This window comes from Salvelinus sp. IW2-2015, linkage group LG20 (genome assembly GCF_002910315.2).
Source record: "Salvelinus sp. IW2-2015 linkage group LG20, ASM291031v2, whole genome shotgun sequence".
Lineage (NCBI taxonomy): Eukaryota > Metazoa > Chordata > Actinopteri > Salmoniformes > Salmonidae > Salvelinus > Salvelinus sp. IW2-2015.
The window spans coordinates 13,325,201-13,339,263 of record NC_036860.1 but is presented as its reverse complement, the minus strand read 5'-3'; the positions used below and the strand labels follow the sequence as shown (position 1 = coordinate 13,339,263).

Genomic DNA, 14,063 nt, shown 5'->3' with positions numbered 1-14,063 from the left:
CCCCTATCTGAGATATCTACTGCAGCCCTCATATTCCACCCGTTCTGCCAGTCACATTCTGTTAATGGTCCCCAAAGCACACACATCCCTGATTCGCTCATCTTTTCAGTTTGCTGCAGTTAGCGACTGGAACGAGCTGCAAAAAACAACAACACTCAAACTGGACAGTTTTATCTCCATCTCTTCATTCAAAGACTCGATCATGGACACTCTTACTAACAGTTGTGGCTGCTTTGCGTGATGTATTGTTGTCTCTACCTTCTTGCCCTTTGTGCTGTTGTCTGCGCCCAGCAAATGTGTGTACCCTGTTTTGTGCTGCTGCCATGCTGTGTTGTCGTCTTAGGTCTCTATGTTGTGTTGTCTCTCWTGATGTGTGTTTTGTCCTATATTGTTATTGAATTTATTTTTATTTCTAATCCCAGCCACCATCCCCGTAGGAGGCCTTTCACCTTTTGGTAGGCCGTCATTGTAAATAAGAATTTGTTCTTAACTGACTTGCCTAGTTAAATAAAGGTTAAATAAAAACTGTGGTTCTAAATCAATTTGTTTAGTGGTCTGAAAATGTTGGAAACACTAACTTGCTTGACCTCGCTGTAGGTCATGTAACTGTCTGATACTGTACCTGCAATATGCTTTGTGGACTTCACTGGACAGAGTTTGCTATATGGCGTGATAAAACAAAAAGGTGTGGTTGAATTTATTCTGCCACTGTGTCTTCTTATTGTCTCGGCCTTTAGGCCTACAGTATATATCACGGTGACAAGGCATATGAATTAACATGTTATAGAGCAAACAACACAATTATCACAACAGATATGGCCTCGGCTTCCACAGTGATTATATCCACGCACTGCTACTGCTTACGTAACACTGTTTTGCATGAGTGTGTGTAGAGGGGGTTGGGCGGTATTGTTGTATGACGCGTGGACGGCAGGCTATTTAGATTTGCAGGGTGAAGGAAGTCGTGCTTGAATTAAYCTGTGCCCAGGCACGTGCTCAAACACTGTATTGATGCCATGGACACTTCACTTTACTCAAACACTTGTTTCATTTTAACGACAGTCTCATATACAGTATCTACAAGGTTTCTAAGTGTGGGTTTGAGCACTAAGTAGTGTCCTTTTTTAATGTAATGCAATTTGATGTGTGTGTGTATGTGAGAGTGAAAGTGTGTGTGTGCGCGCTATTTTTGTGCCTTTGTGGTGATGCAAGCACTCTCCTCTCCTGAGCAGAAAAATCTGTAATGGATGTCTGAGTGAGTCCGTCAGCCTGTGTGTGTGTGTGTGTGTGTGTGTGTTACTCTGTGAACTCAGATGTTTGCAATCTGTCTGACTCGGAGAGGAGCCGAGAGAGCAGCTCTGTTTGCACAGTGAACAAGGGCAGGGAGCGAGGTGGGAAAGACAGGCTGGTGATTGGTGGAGAGGAAGACTGCCTTTATGACATCATCTCCTCCACAACAAATCTAAAGCAAACTCACACCGAGTTCACAGTGCTGTACTTAGTCAGGTTCAAGTTCAAAACAGAACTTCTCTTTATTAGAGAAATATATTGCGAATAGACTAGCCACAACTACCATACAAATATATTATTTTAAAACAATAAACACAAATCTCAAAACCCAATTTTTTACAACTGCGCTGGTTGATTGTTTGGACCAGTCAGCCCAACACATATCGGACATAACATAACACCATGCAACGTGAACAGAATACTGGCTTGAGCAGCTGGTGACCGCAATCACATTTCCTGAATTGTCTTGTGTGTTTGTGTCGTAGTAGTACACTGCTTGTACAAATCAATACTATATATATTTTTTTTTTACATTTTAGTCTGACAAAACCCCTGAATTTTTATTTGACTGAGAACCTTGGCACATTATAGCCACATGGGTTAACAACAGTAACGTTTATATAACTGTAATACGTGTAGGACCTAGGTTGTGAAACCCTGATGATTACTGCATGGGGTTGTGTTTCTGGGTGAGTGAGACACACACTCCCCCAGAAACACAAAATAAGCAACAACCAGTGGGTCTTGCGACGGGAATACAGAGATGACCAGTTTACAGAGGCACCCGGTGCTTTCACTTGAGCTAAAATTGCGGTTTTATAAGAGAAAAAGTGTCAACAAGCGGCCATCAAAATGGAGGGGGGGAAAAAGATGAAGAACCACTACTGTGCATCAACTTGCATAGATATAATAGATGCTTGTCTCAAGCAATAATACCATATKAAGAGATTATCTGTCCAARCGTTATGATTTGTCGGCCATCTTGCACRTATCAAAGCCCAGTTAAGTRGCAGATATTCTGTAGCAGTAACACTCAACGCACGCCRGAGACCTGGGTTCAACCCCCGAGTTGTCCCTTCCAACCTCCTCCACCTCTGTATCACCTTGTCATTTCTAAAACTCTTGAAATAAAGCTTGAAAATAAGCTAAGTTAAACAAATTGAGGGGTACTGAATCTATAACCTGACAACCTACCCATCCCATTCACTATCAAAACCTTTTTCTAAGGGAAAACCAAAATGAGAACTCATATTTGAAGTCATTCTTTTAGGCCACCTCGATTTTTGAAACAGTATCTCCCATTTTGTGCCTTYGTTAGGAACATGACCATAGCCGTGGGAAGTAGGAGTGCTGGACGTGCTCCAGCATCAACGGGTAAATTGCCAAAATCAAATAATTATTAAACTAGCCAAAATTAAACAATGAGTCCTGTTTGTACATAGGCCTAAATAAAACAATTCAAAATACTACACCAGAGAGGATAATGTAGACAGAGTATCAATATCTTCTTTAAAAAAAATAGCAGTGAATTGCTTTAATCACGAGCATAGCAGTGTGCTTATTATCAAACCGCCGATTTTTACCTGCTGTTTCCTGACAGCCGCAGCGCCACATTGGCCTTATATTTCAAAACAGTTTTGAAATCAAATGGTTATGGCTGAAAAGAGAAGACTCGAATCTGTCTGTAGTTAGGCTACCAACACCAATAGGCTACCAWTATTGAGCGACYAGCGGAGCGCATCTGCCATCCACCGTGAGTGAAGCTATTCCCAGAATCCCAGCCCAGGCTTCACTTACTTCATCATTGGTGAGTTTGTGCCTCAATTATTTTATTTTTTTTCTATATTTTTTGATTCTTTGTATTTTCTATGCTGCCTTGATTGTGTAATTGCTTGTCATGCCGGGCTCCCTTGGAAAAGGCACCTTGGTCTCAAAATGGGACTCCACACTGCCTAAATATGTTAAATGAAGCAGATTTCCTGATCCCGAACCCCTGGCCTCTCATGATCACTTAGGAGAAAACAAATCCTTTGTTCCCGGTCAGTAGACTCAAAATTCAAAAAGGCACTCGCACATCTGAGCTATCTTTGTTGGAGGTGCATGGTAACAATTGAATAAGATGAGAAAAAAGAAACCCGCACACTGCTCTTTATTTATTAAGCTTTACGTATCGGCCTTCGTCAGAGGTGACAAAGGCCTCGAGGCCGATAAGTAAAGMTTAATAAAGAGCAGTGATACCAGCAAGAGCAGTGTGCAGGTTTCTTCTTTTTCGTCACCCTGTCAGTAGACTGAAATCACAAGACTATGATTTATGTACGCAGGCTTTTCAATTAGCACAGGCAGACCAATTCTGATCTTTTGCYAAATTAGTGGCAAAAGATCTGATTGGTCAAACCATAACCCTCAACTTAAATTCAAATTGAATGCCTATTTAACCATTGAAATTGGACATTTAWGGACCAGGGTTTGGAGATCTGATACTGCAGTGAGACAGAGCTTACTGCGTCAATATGACAAAATAGTATACATGTMTTGTTTACCACAGCTTGAGCCAATCACGACACTAGATTGATCCGCATTCAACACTGTCTCACTGTTCAACACTTATCTCTCATCTGCCCAAGACAAGGCACAAACACAGACAGTCAAAGACGCGTGAATGAACAATGGTTTGAGTCTAAATAATCATTTATTAAAGTGAAAAGATCATTGTTTTCTTATATACCCGAGTTCAACCCCCTCCTGCTGCTGCTGCTTTCCACTCCGCAATGACTGCATGTGAAAGTGTGCACGGGTCTGTGTTCAGGCTCCAAATGGTCTTCTTTTACTAGGATAAATTCTCTGAAAATAGATTGGCCTATACTTTAGATCGCTTGGTGTGTCTATACGTGATAACTTTGCTGATGGGACCTTCCAAATGCCCCTGTCACCATATTTCGGTCATGCCTTCTACGCTATCCAAAGTGACATTCAGAATGGACTTCCATTTTGGATCTACCTGGGGAATTTCATGCATCATCGTAAATATTTAGACTATTTGTCACCTGTTGGTGTGACATATGGCATGTTTGAATACAATGTGCTGGGGGGTGTATAAAAAGCCAGTGAAATCACATTTATGTCTAGGAGCAATGTAACAAGTGGTCACAACCACCTCCCACAAACACAGAATTCTGTATCCTCCGTTCACCACTCTACATAACATTGAGTCAGACCTGAGTGAATTTGTTAACACGTCGACACAGTTTCTCTCACTGGAAATTCCAGACGTTTTTCATTTTTATCAGAACCAATATGGTGCATAAAAGTGGTTCCCCAATCCTGGTCCTTGAGTCTAGAAACTTTACCATCCCATCTCCAATCAGACATGCTCTACAGGTACACATTCAACTGGTGGGAAGAGCAGACAACTGTTCAACTGAAAACTCAACAGGGTCATTCACTTGTCAGCAATAATAGGGGCAATACCCTTACCTTGTCAACACAAAAGACCAGGATTGAGAAACTCAGGAGTAGTTCATGGACTACTCCCTCTGCCTATMCTGTGTTCGCTCCCAGCTAACCCACAATCTCCCATTCTATATRCCCTACTTGACTAATGATTACCACTGGAAATTGACAGGAAATGGATGCGTTACCACCAGACTGCTTTCACTTATCTGGTCCTTTCAGATCAGTGTTCATGAAGGCAAGCTGAGAGAAGAGCAAGCACACCGTTTAAGATGGTTTGGACATAGTTCAAYGGCCGACTTCAGAAAAAGAATTGKCTCAAGAGCAGGTTGAGGAAGGGAAACGTACCCAAGTAAGAAACTGGACATTAACAGYGTTTGACGTAAGTAAGTGTAACTTTTTAACAACACAAATAAAGAGCTCTGGGATGCCACCATATATCGATGTATGTTTTTTTTGTCATAACCTATAAAACCAAAAGTAATTGATTGGCGAGTGTCTGAGCGCAAGTGCCACTGTYGCATTCTGCAGAGCAGCAATGTCTATATGGTTTGTCTAGCGTTACAGGGGTACTGACATAGCCTGCCTCCAGACCGGTTTGTGCCGTCTTGCCAACCGTGATAATGACCATAGGAGTTTGGGACCAGGCTTGGTTAGGCAGTTATGAGGGACATAAACAAGAGTTATAGACATAGATCTTGTTGAGCTACATTTAATACTGAGCCAGGACAGAACATCCCAATACACACTATGTAGAGGGAACCTCACCTAAACATCTCCTGATCCTGTGAGTCTATCTGAGCCTATTGGATTAAGTGGTTGTGAGAAACTGCATGATGTCAGAGCGATTGTCAAAAGCCTAAAATACCACTTGAAWTTAAGATGGTGTCGTTTTATATACAGTTCCTGTCAAGAAGCTTCACACAAACAATGTGAGCGTACGATACGGCGGCTGGCTATCCATGCATGTGAATCACAACTCCTTTTCATTCTGTTTCAACTTCATTTTCTGAGGTATGAACAGTTGTTTAAATCWATTTTTTTGGTTTCTGTTATGTAATTTTTAGATTTTTTTTCTTATAAAACATCTATAATATTCCTGTTTACATTAAGACAGACAGACGGCAAATTCATGGGTGACGTTTCCACCAAGCTCTCATCTCAGGTCCTTTTTACTTTAACCCATCTATAGATCAAGGTTAAGATTGGGTAGAGTATAAGCAGAACACAGATCAGTGAGTTAGGGGCGTCTTCCACCTGGAGCGAACAGTACAAACCAGCTGAGATCAAAGTGAAGTTTCATGAAGACCTAGTCTGCGTCAGAAATAGGGGGTCATTTGGGACGCAGCCCTACACTGCACAGACGTTCAGAAAGTGTCTACAGCTGTTTGTTTTACACAGTAAAGCATCATATCAGTCAAGCTCCGACACCACAGACATTAACTTAGAAATTAAATCAAATGCTAAACAAAAAACAATTATTAAACAAAAAAACAATTATCCAAGTCGTCTTWTCTTTCCCTCCGTTTCTGGGYTTTCAGTCCTGAGTCTCTTTTTCTAAACAAAAAAAAACCTTTATTGAGACCAATCGGTCAGACAAACAGCATTTCAACCCAGAAGTATGACATCACAAATATGCAGAACGACACTTATTAGTGCACAACATTTTCAGTCTGGGACTTCTCCATTTCATTTAGTCTTTTTTTTTTTTTTTTACATTCCTCACAACGACATATCATTCATGTACCTGGGATTTCCGTTCCTCGAAGTTCTCAAAGTGCTACTTTTGGTTGGGGTTCGATTGGATGTTCAGAGGGGAGCGAGACAGCCATGTTGTGGGGAGGAAGGGGTTATGGGGAGGTTCAAAGCGAGTGAGGGCAAAGCATGGGATTGCCATAACGGGGAGGGGGAGATTGGGGCTAGTTTCCTGGACCCAGATGAAGTCTAGTCCTGGACTAAGAAGCATGTTCGATGGAGAGTCTCCATTTAAAGAAGTGAATGGGTGTCAGGGAAGAAACGTGTTGAGTTCCAGAATGTACATGATATCCCTGGTTTAGTAGTGTGGTTAGTTAAGGTGGTGCAATAGGAACAGTGTGGAGAATGGGAGGTGTGGTGGTAGCGTGGAAGGACATACCTAAGCTAACATTTGTCGGTTGATTGTATACACACTCTCCTGACACGAGGATGGCTAGCGAGAGCCTGAGGATCCATCTGCTGTGCTGGTGCGATTTGATGGTGTCTGAAGGCAGTGTGCTCTGCGGTGCTGGTGAGTGATTCTGTGTGAGATTGTCAGTAGTCTAGGGACCACTAGCTGTGTGGGAAAGCTCCCCTTTCTTCGACATGTTGTTAATCACGACCCCTCTGGGGAACATTYCCATGTCGTTCACAGCTAAAAAGCMAACCCTCTTCTACACCTTATCCAAACCAACCGTCTGGTCAAAGCCTGGCTCGTTCACAGTGACAGAGTTGATTATCATTATGCTGCATATTTTCTGTTTTTATGCATCCTTTATTTAAGTAGGAAAGTCACATTGAGATCGGCATCTCTTTTTCAATCGCCGCGCATGTGTTTGAATGACATCCTATTTTCCATACAGTTAAGAGCATCTAGGTTCCTTTAAATCCCCTTGTGGTAATACTGAGAGAGAGTGTGTGTGTGTGTGTGTGTGTGTTGTGACAGAATGTTAGGCACCGGGCTGAAGCTAGGGATTAGGGTAAGACTGCAGGAGAGGGGAGGTATTGTATTAGGAGCGGTGGTGATCTGGATTGTATCGCAACACGGCGCATATATAGGGAAAATACAGGGGGAGACATCCCTTTAGTGCAAAACAAACAACTGTCAATGGCTTTGAAGGAGAGAGGAGGGGGGACATGTAGAGAAAGCGCAGAGCTGGCTGGGTGTAGGATTGGATGTGTGGAGAGGACAGTCAGAGAATCATCTCAAAGGCTTTGTGGCTCTCTGGGGCAACCCTTTCTCCACACTTTAGGAGAAAGGGGGTTGCTACTGTGAACGGTGCTGTAAAAAGTACATTATGTGGCAGGTTGCATTGGCTGGGCCTCTCATTCTTGTCTCGTCTCTGGACCTGCCACATTGAGAACCAGGGTATCCATCCACAGGTGAATACTACTGAACTGAGTTAGAGATTAGAGTATTTTTCGKGTTTGTTTACCACAATAACAACGTCTACAATAACAATGCTTTGGCCCATCCATCGAGCTCAGTTGGCTTCCAAGGTGTACGGTCTGTCTTTTCCTAAGAAAGAAAGTTTCCTTTGAGTTTGTCAGACACAGAATCTTTATACCGCCAGTGGGTTTGTTGTTTGTCTTGAACATAGATAGATGGGGGAATCCATTATGAGACTTGGTCCTGTGTGATAAAAATACTTCAAAAAGAAAAGTGTAAAAGATAAAGACTGCTATGCATGTTGTTCTGCAGCCTCTCCCATTTCATGGGGTCATATAACCATACTGAACAGGGTAGTAGGGGGACCAAACAAGTCCATATTGGCAACTGTGGAAGTATATGTGTTTTGCACTCAGAGGGGCATCTACACTGATAAGAGAGGCGAGGTAGAATCTGTCAGTTTGGAGGTGGGGCCTGTGGTGTAACCACCGGCGAGGTAAGCGACACCTCTCCCCGTCCCTCAACCAATCCCACATCAGAGGGGGCAGGAGTCCTGTGTGATGGGCAGGGCAACAGAGGAAACACACACAGTCTGCAACCAGGAAGTGCAGTGCAGTCCAATCGGGAGATGTAGTGGAGGTTTGGGACGGGTGGAATGACACAACCTAGGTGAGGAGCAACTGTCATACGAGGTAAAAGAACAGCAAACTATTGTTGTGTGTGTACACACAGAGAGGTATGTATAGATGAGAGGTACCCATATACACAGGCAGAAGGTTATGTTTACTGTATATATATATATGGTTAAAGAGGTATGGCTGTATTCAGGTAGACAGGTATGTATAGGATGAGAAGTACATGGAGGTAAACCAGTGGGTATATAACGCAGGTACAGAGGTATATGTGCATGCAGGTAGACCGGTGTACTGTATACATGCAGTAAGATAGGTATACAGTACTTGTATGTATGAGGGTAAAGGGTTGTGTATATACATGAAGGTACACTTGCACCTTCGCACAACAAATTGGATATTGTTTGTATCCATAAATAGGTGTGTGTGTTTGCATTGTCCTAAAGGGAGGTGTATGTGTAACTCTGTGTAAGGGAGGTATGTAAGGTACAGGGAGGTAGGTTCACAAGTAAACGTCTTGGCTGCACATCAGGGGGAGGAAGGGAAGAGTTCAAAAGGGAGAAGTGTGGGGGAACACTTGGTAACTGTCCCAGTGGAGGACGGTGAGGAGGCCAAAGAGGGGAGCAGGTTGGAGGGGGGAGGCTCTGATGGAAACTTGATTGTGGGACAAAATACAGCAGCTATCTGTCCTGCTCGAGTGACGGGCGGCTCTGAAAAGCTACGTCAGTCCCATGTAGGAATATGTTTGTCTATAGTAGTGKGTGTGTGTTAGGTGAATGTAAGATGTACATCAGTGGCTTTATGTGTGAGGTTTGATTTCGTAAAGGTTTGTGAATGTCTGTGAATGTACGTGTGTATGTTTGTCTGCCTCTCAGAGCGATTGCCTYCCACTAACACAGAGCTCCACCAGTACCAGTACTCCAACCAGACCTCGGGGGTTTGGGTTTGCATACATGTGCACCTGGTGTATAACAACACAGGAGCAGAACACCGCTCAGGGCTGCTAGCTTCTCTGTTAGATACAGACRCACAGCGCAGCCAGAGAACCCCACTTTAGAGGGGAGCCCCACACCCCAACTCAAAGTGGGGCCCAGCAGCCACAAGAGCCCTAAGTGCGGCCAGAAACTAATCATCAAAACGGCTACGCAAAAGAAAGCCTTTGTTTTTCTCTGAGACTTTTTTGTTGGTGACTATCCGTGTTGCTGGTGGTGGTGATAGTGTTTCACAAAACAAAGAAAGCGGCCAATTTTTTACCCCTTTTCTTTTCCCCTAATAATTCCCCCCTCTCTCTTCCATCTCTTCCAGGTCAGAAGTCAGTTCATACTTCCTGGTCCTCGAAGACCTCCAGGAAGAGCGGAGGGAAGAGTTCGTTGGGACAYTCCACCTTCATGTGGAGGAAGCGGCTGGCGTGGCACGCCCCGATCATCCTCAGGTCTGTCACCTTCATCAGCAGCTTGGGCCAGAAGTGGGGAATGTTGTGCTTGCGGTGGTTGATGTAGTGCTCGAAGGCAAGCAGGTACGTCTCCTGGCACTTCTCGATCTTATCTACTGACGTCAGGCCCGAGCGATCTGAGTGGAATGCACAAATACATACCTTTAAAGACCAATAATAATACTAGAGAAATGGTAGATATTGAAGCTTGTTCATAAAATGTTACCAACATAGGGAGACCTTCAGTGTGTTCATACAGCTGTTCTTTGTTCATAAAGATGTTATGTCTGTTCTTAAAGTGGTTATGTCTGTTCTTAAAGTGGTTATGTCTGTTCTTAAAGTGGTTATGTCTGTTCTTAAAGTGGTTATGATCCTGATGTCCTTCCATTGATTGACTGTTTTGTTTGTTCATAGAGCTGCTATGTCTGTTCATTAAGATATTATGTCTGCCCATAGTTGTTATAACCTTTCCACAGCCTCCTGRCTCCTCACCTGAGCTCATGAGGAGCACAGCCTGCAGCAGGGCCACCTCCGAGTCGTCCAGGTTAAACTGTGCCAGACTCTTGCCCAAATCAAAGATGGCGTCCGACACCACGCCCAGCCCGCCATTCTTCAGCTGCTCCCTCTTCACCGCCATCTCGCCGCTCAGGGTAAGCGTCTCGCTCTCTGGGTCGTAGCGCACGGCGGCACGCAGCGACATGATCTCCATACAGCAGCCTTTCAATAGGATGATCTGGTCCTCACAAGGCAGCTGGAGGGAGGAGAGGGAGACTTAAGAGTGTACAACAAATAAACACAATGAGGTCATCCCACGGCAGTAAGGGGACTGAGAGGAAACCTATAGTCAGCACTAAAGGTCAAGACACACACAGATATACAGACACGCACACTGCAGTCCTAACAAGGCAACTATAGGGCATATGTACATTATACACACATAGCCTGGGAACAAACTGAAAGATCATGTTACCAAATATCCAGTAATTCTAGCAGCTACCACAACAGTTAGCTACATTATTCCTCTGCTGGCCAGTGAGACTGCGTTGATGTTTATTTATAATGATAATCCAGCTACAGATTACATAACTGGTGAATCACAATCTTTCGGGACTGTCTGTCGGGGACCGTGGATGAAGGTGAGTTCTGTGCACCCTAGTCTGAGTACTCTCTGTGAGTGAGTGGGTGAGTGAGTGAGTGAGTGAGTGAGAGAGAGTGTATGTGAGTGTGAAACAGCAGCATTATGTCCTCATTATAGAGCAGATTGAGTCATATTGCAGGAGGCAGTGGTGAATATACAGTACAACACAAGCACGCACGCAGGAACGAACAGACAGACACCATGACAAACAGTTCTGCTGAAGGAGGAGAAAGAGGAGGTAAGCACAGTCAAGTGTGTGTTGATGAGCCCCATTAGAGACTCACAGGGACAAATGAGGACACAGGACAGAGACACACAGGAACTCACACACACAAATGCACAGTGCTTTAAACCCACCTCTGAGAACATGGGCAGTTTTTTGGCAAAGTCGACGACGCGTGTGATGGCAGGGGTGATGATCTTGGTGAACTCGCTGAAGGCCTCCAGGTCTACCTTGTCTCCATCCGGGGTGGGAGCCACGGGGGACTGACCTATGTCCTCAGGCTGGGGACACAAAGATRGCGTCTAATGAATAGTCCCACCGGGCAAACAGTCAGATCAACCAACATCCACTTCTAGTTTGATATTTCATTCGGTTGTTCACCAGACCTGGGTTCAAATGTATGCGCATTTAAGTATTTTGTATTTATATACTTATTTTCTGTGCATTTGAGTATTTTCAAATAATGTGGCAGAAATAAACTACTTCTATTTGAAGTATTTGAAACTATTTTCAATTAGTAAGCTATTTATAGGAAATAATTTAAAATATTTTTTAAATACTTGTTTCCAAATACATTTTTTCAAAAAAACCTTAGGACCAAACAGACCTGGGTTCAAATGCATGGATTATTTAAATATTTGTACTTGAAAATAAATGTATATGAGTACTTTCAAATACATGTCAATACTTTCCAAGTGTATTTCCAAATACATTCCAATACCTGTATTTTCAAATATACAGTACCAGTCAAAAGTATGAACACACCTACTCATTCAGGGGTTTTCTTAATTTTTTACTATTTTCTACATTGTAGAATAATAGTGAAGACATCAAAACTATGAAATAACACATGGATTCATGTAGTAACCAAAAAAAGTGTTATTATATATTATATTAAATATATTTTATATTTGAGATTCTTCAAAGTAGCCACCCTTTGCCTTGATGACAGCTTTGCACACTCTTGGCATTCTCTCAAACAGCTTCACCTGGAATACTTTTCCAACAGCTTTAGGAGTTCCCACATATGCTGAGCACTTGTTGGCTGCTTTCCTTCACTCTGCATTCCAACTCATCCCAAACCATCTCAATTTGGGTTGAGGTCGGTTGATTGTGGAGGCCAGGTCATCTGATCAGCACATCCATCACTCTCTTTCTTGCTCGAATAGCCCTTACACAGCCTGGAGGTATGTTGGGTCATTGTCCTGTTGAAAAACAAATTATATTCCCTCTTAGGCCCAAACCAGATGGGATGGCGTATCGCTGCAGAATGCTGTGGGTAGCCATGCTGGTTTAAGTGTGCCTTGAATTCAATAAAAAATCACAGACCGTGTCAACAGCAAGAACTCCCACCACCATCACACCTCCTCCTCCATGCTTCACGGTGGGAACCACACATGCAGAGATCATCCGTTCACCTAGTCTGCTTCTCACAAAGACACGTGGCGGTTGGGAAGCGGCGTTTGGAAAGCAAAAATCTCAGACCAAATGACAGATTTCCACCGGTCTAATATCCATTGCTCGTGTTTCTTGGCCCAAGCCAGTCTCTTCTTCTTATTGGTGTCCTTTAGTAGTGGTTTCTTTGCAGAACTTTGACCACGAAGGCCTGATTCACGCAGTCTCCTCTGAACAGTTGATGTTGAGATGTGTCTGGTACTTGAACTCTGAAGCATTTATTTGGGCTGCAATTTCTGAGGCTGGTAACTCCAATGAACTTATCCTCTGCAGCAGAGGTAACTCTGGGTCTTCCTTTCCTGTGGCGGTCTTCATGGGAGCTAGTTTCATCATAGTGCCTGATGGTTTTTGCGACTGCACTTGAAGAAACTTTCAAAGTTCTTGAAATTTCCCGCATTGACTGACTGTTGTTTCTATTTGCTTATTTGAGCGGTTCTTGCCAATATGGACATGGTCTTTTACCAAATATGGCTATATTCTGTATACCACCCCTACCATGTCACAACACAACTGACTGGCTCAATCAAAGCMAAGAGTGTGCAAAGCTGTCATCAAGGCAAAGGGTGGYTACTATGAAGAACCTTAAATCTCAAACATATTTAGATTTGTTTAACACTTTTTTGGTGACTGCATGATTCCATGTATTATTTCATAGTTTTGATGTCTCCACTATTATTCTACATATGTAGAAAATAGTAAAAATAAAGAAAAACCCTGGAATGAGTAGGTGTGTCTAAACTTTTGACAGGTACTGTATGTATTCATAAGTGCAGCCTGTTATGTCTGTGTGTGTGTGTGTCCGTGTGGTTGAGGTGATGTACCGAGTGAGTGAATGAGTGAGTGAGTGAGTGTGTTGATGTACCGAGTGAGTGAGTGAGTGTGTTGATGTACCGAGTGAGTGAGTGAGTGTGTTGATGTACCGAGTGAGTGATTGAGTGTGTTGATGTACCGAGTGAGTGAGAGAGTGAGTGAGTGTGTTGATGTACCGAGTGAGTGAGAGAGTGAGTGAGTGTGTTGATGTACCGAGTGAGTGAGAGAGTGAGTGAATGTGTTGATGTACCGAGAAGATACAGAAGGAGTACTGGTACAATCTGTCTCGCTCTCCCTTTCTCACACTCACACTCGGTACATCACCTCATTCACTCACTCAGTCGGTACATCACCTCATTCACTCAGTCGGTACATCACCTCATTCACTCACTCAGTCAGTACATCACCTCATTCACTCACTCAGTCGGTACATCACCTCATTCACTCACTCAGTCGGTACATCACCTCATTCACTCACTCAGTCGGTACATCACCTCATTCACTCACTC

At 43.3% G+C, this 14,063-nt stretch overlaps 1 protein-coding gene across 2 annotated transcripts in view; it reads right to left on the bottom strand.

Annotated features, from left to right (window-relative positions):
- The window catches only part of LOC111980598 (thyroid hormone receptor alpha), a 130,388-nt gene that overhangs the window by 12,567 nt on the left and 103,758 nt on the right, over positions 1–14,063 (bottom strand). The window contains exons 8-11 of one of the 2 annotated variants that reach the window (XM_024011412.1): positions 11,424–11,570; positions 10,421–10,679; positions 9,821–10,065; positions 8,028–8,034 (exon numbers count right to left, since the gene is read on the bottom strand). In XM_024011412.1, coding sequence (XP_023867180.1) covers positions 8,028–8,034; positions 9,821–10,065; positions 10,421–10,679; positions 11,424–11,570 — 658 coding nt within the window. Of the gene's footprint in view, positions 1–6,292; positions 10,066–10,420; positions 10,680–11,423; positions 11,571–14,063 lie in introns of those variants that run through there. The other variant, XM_024011411.2, reaches the window with a different exon arrangement.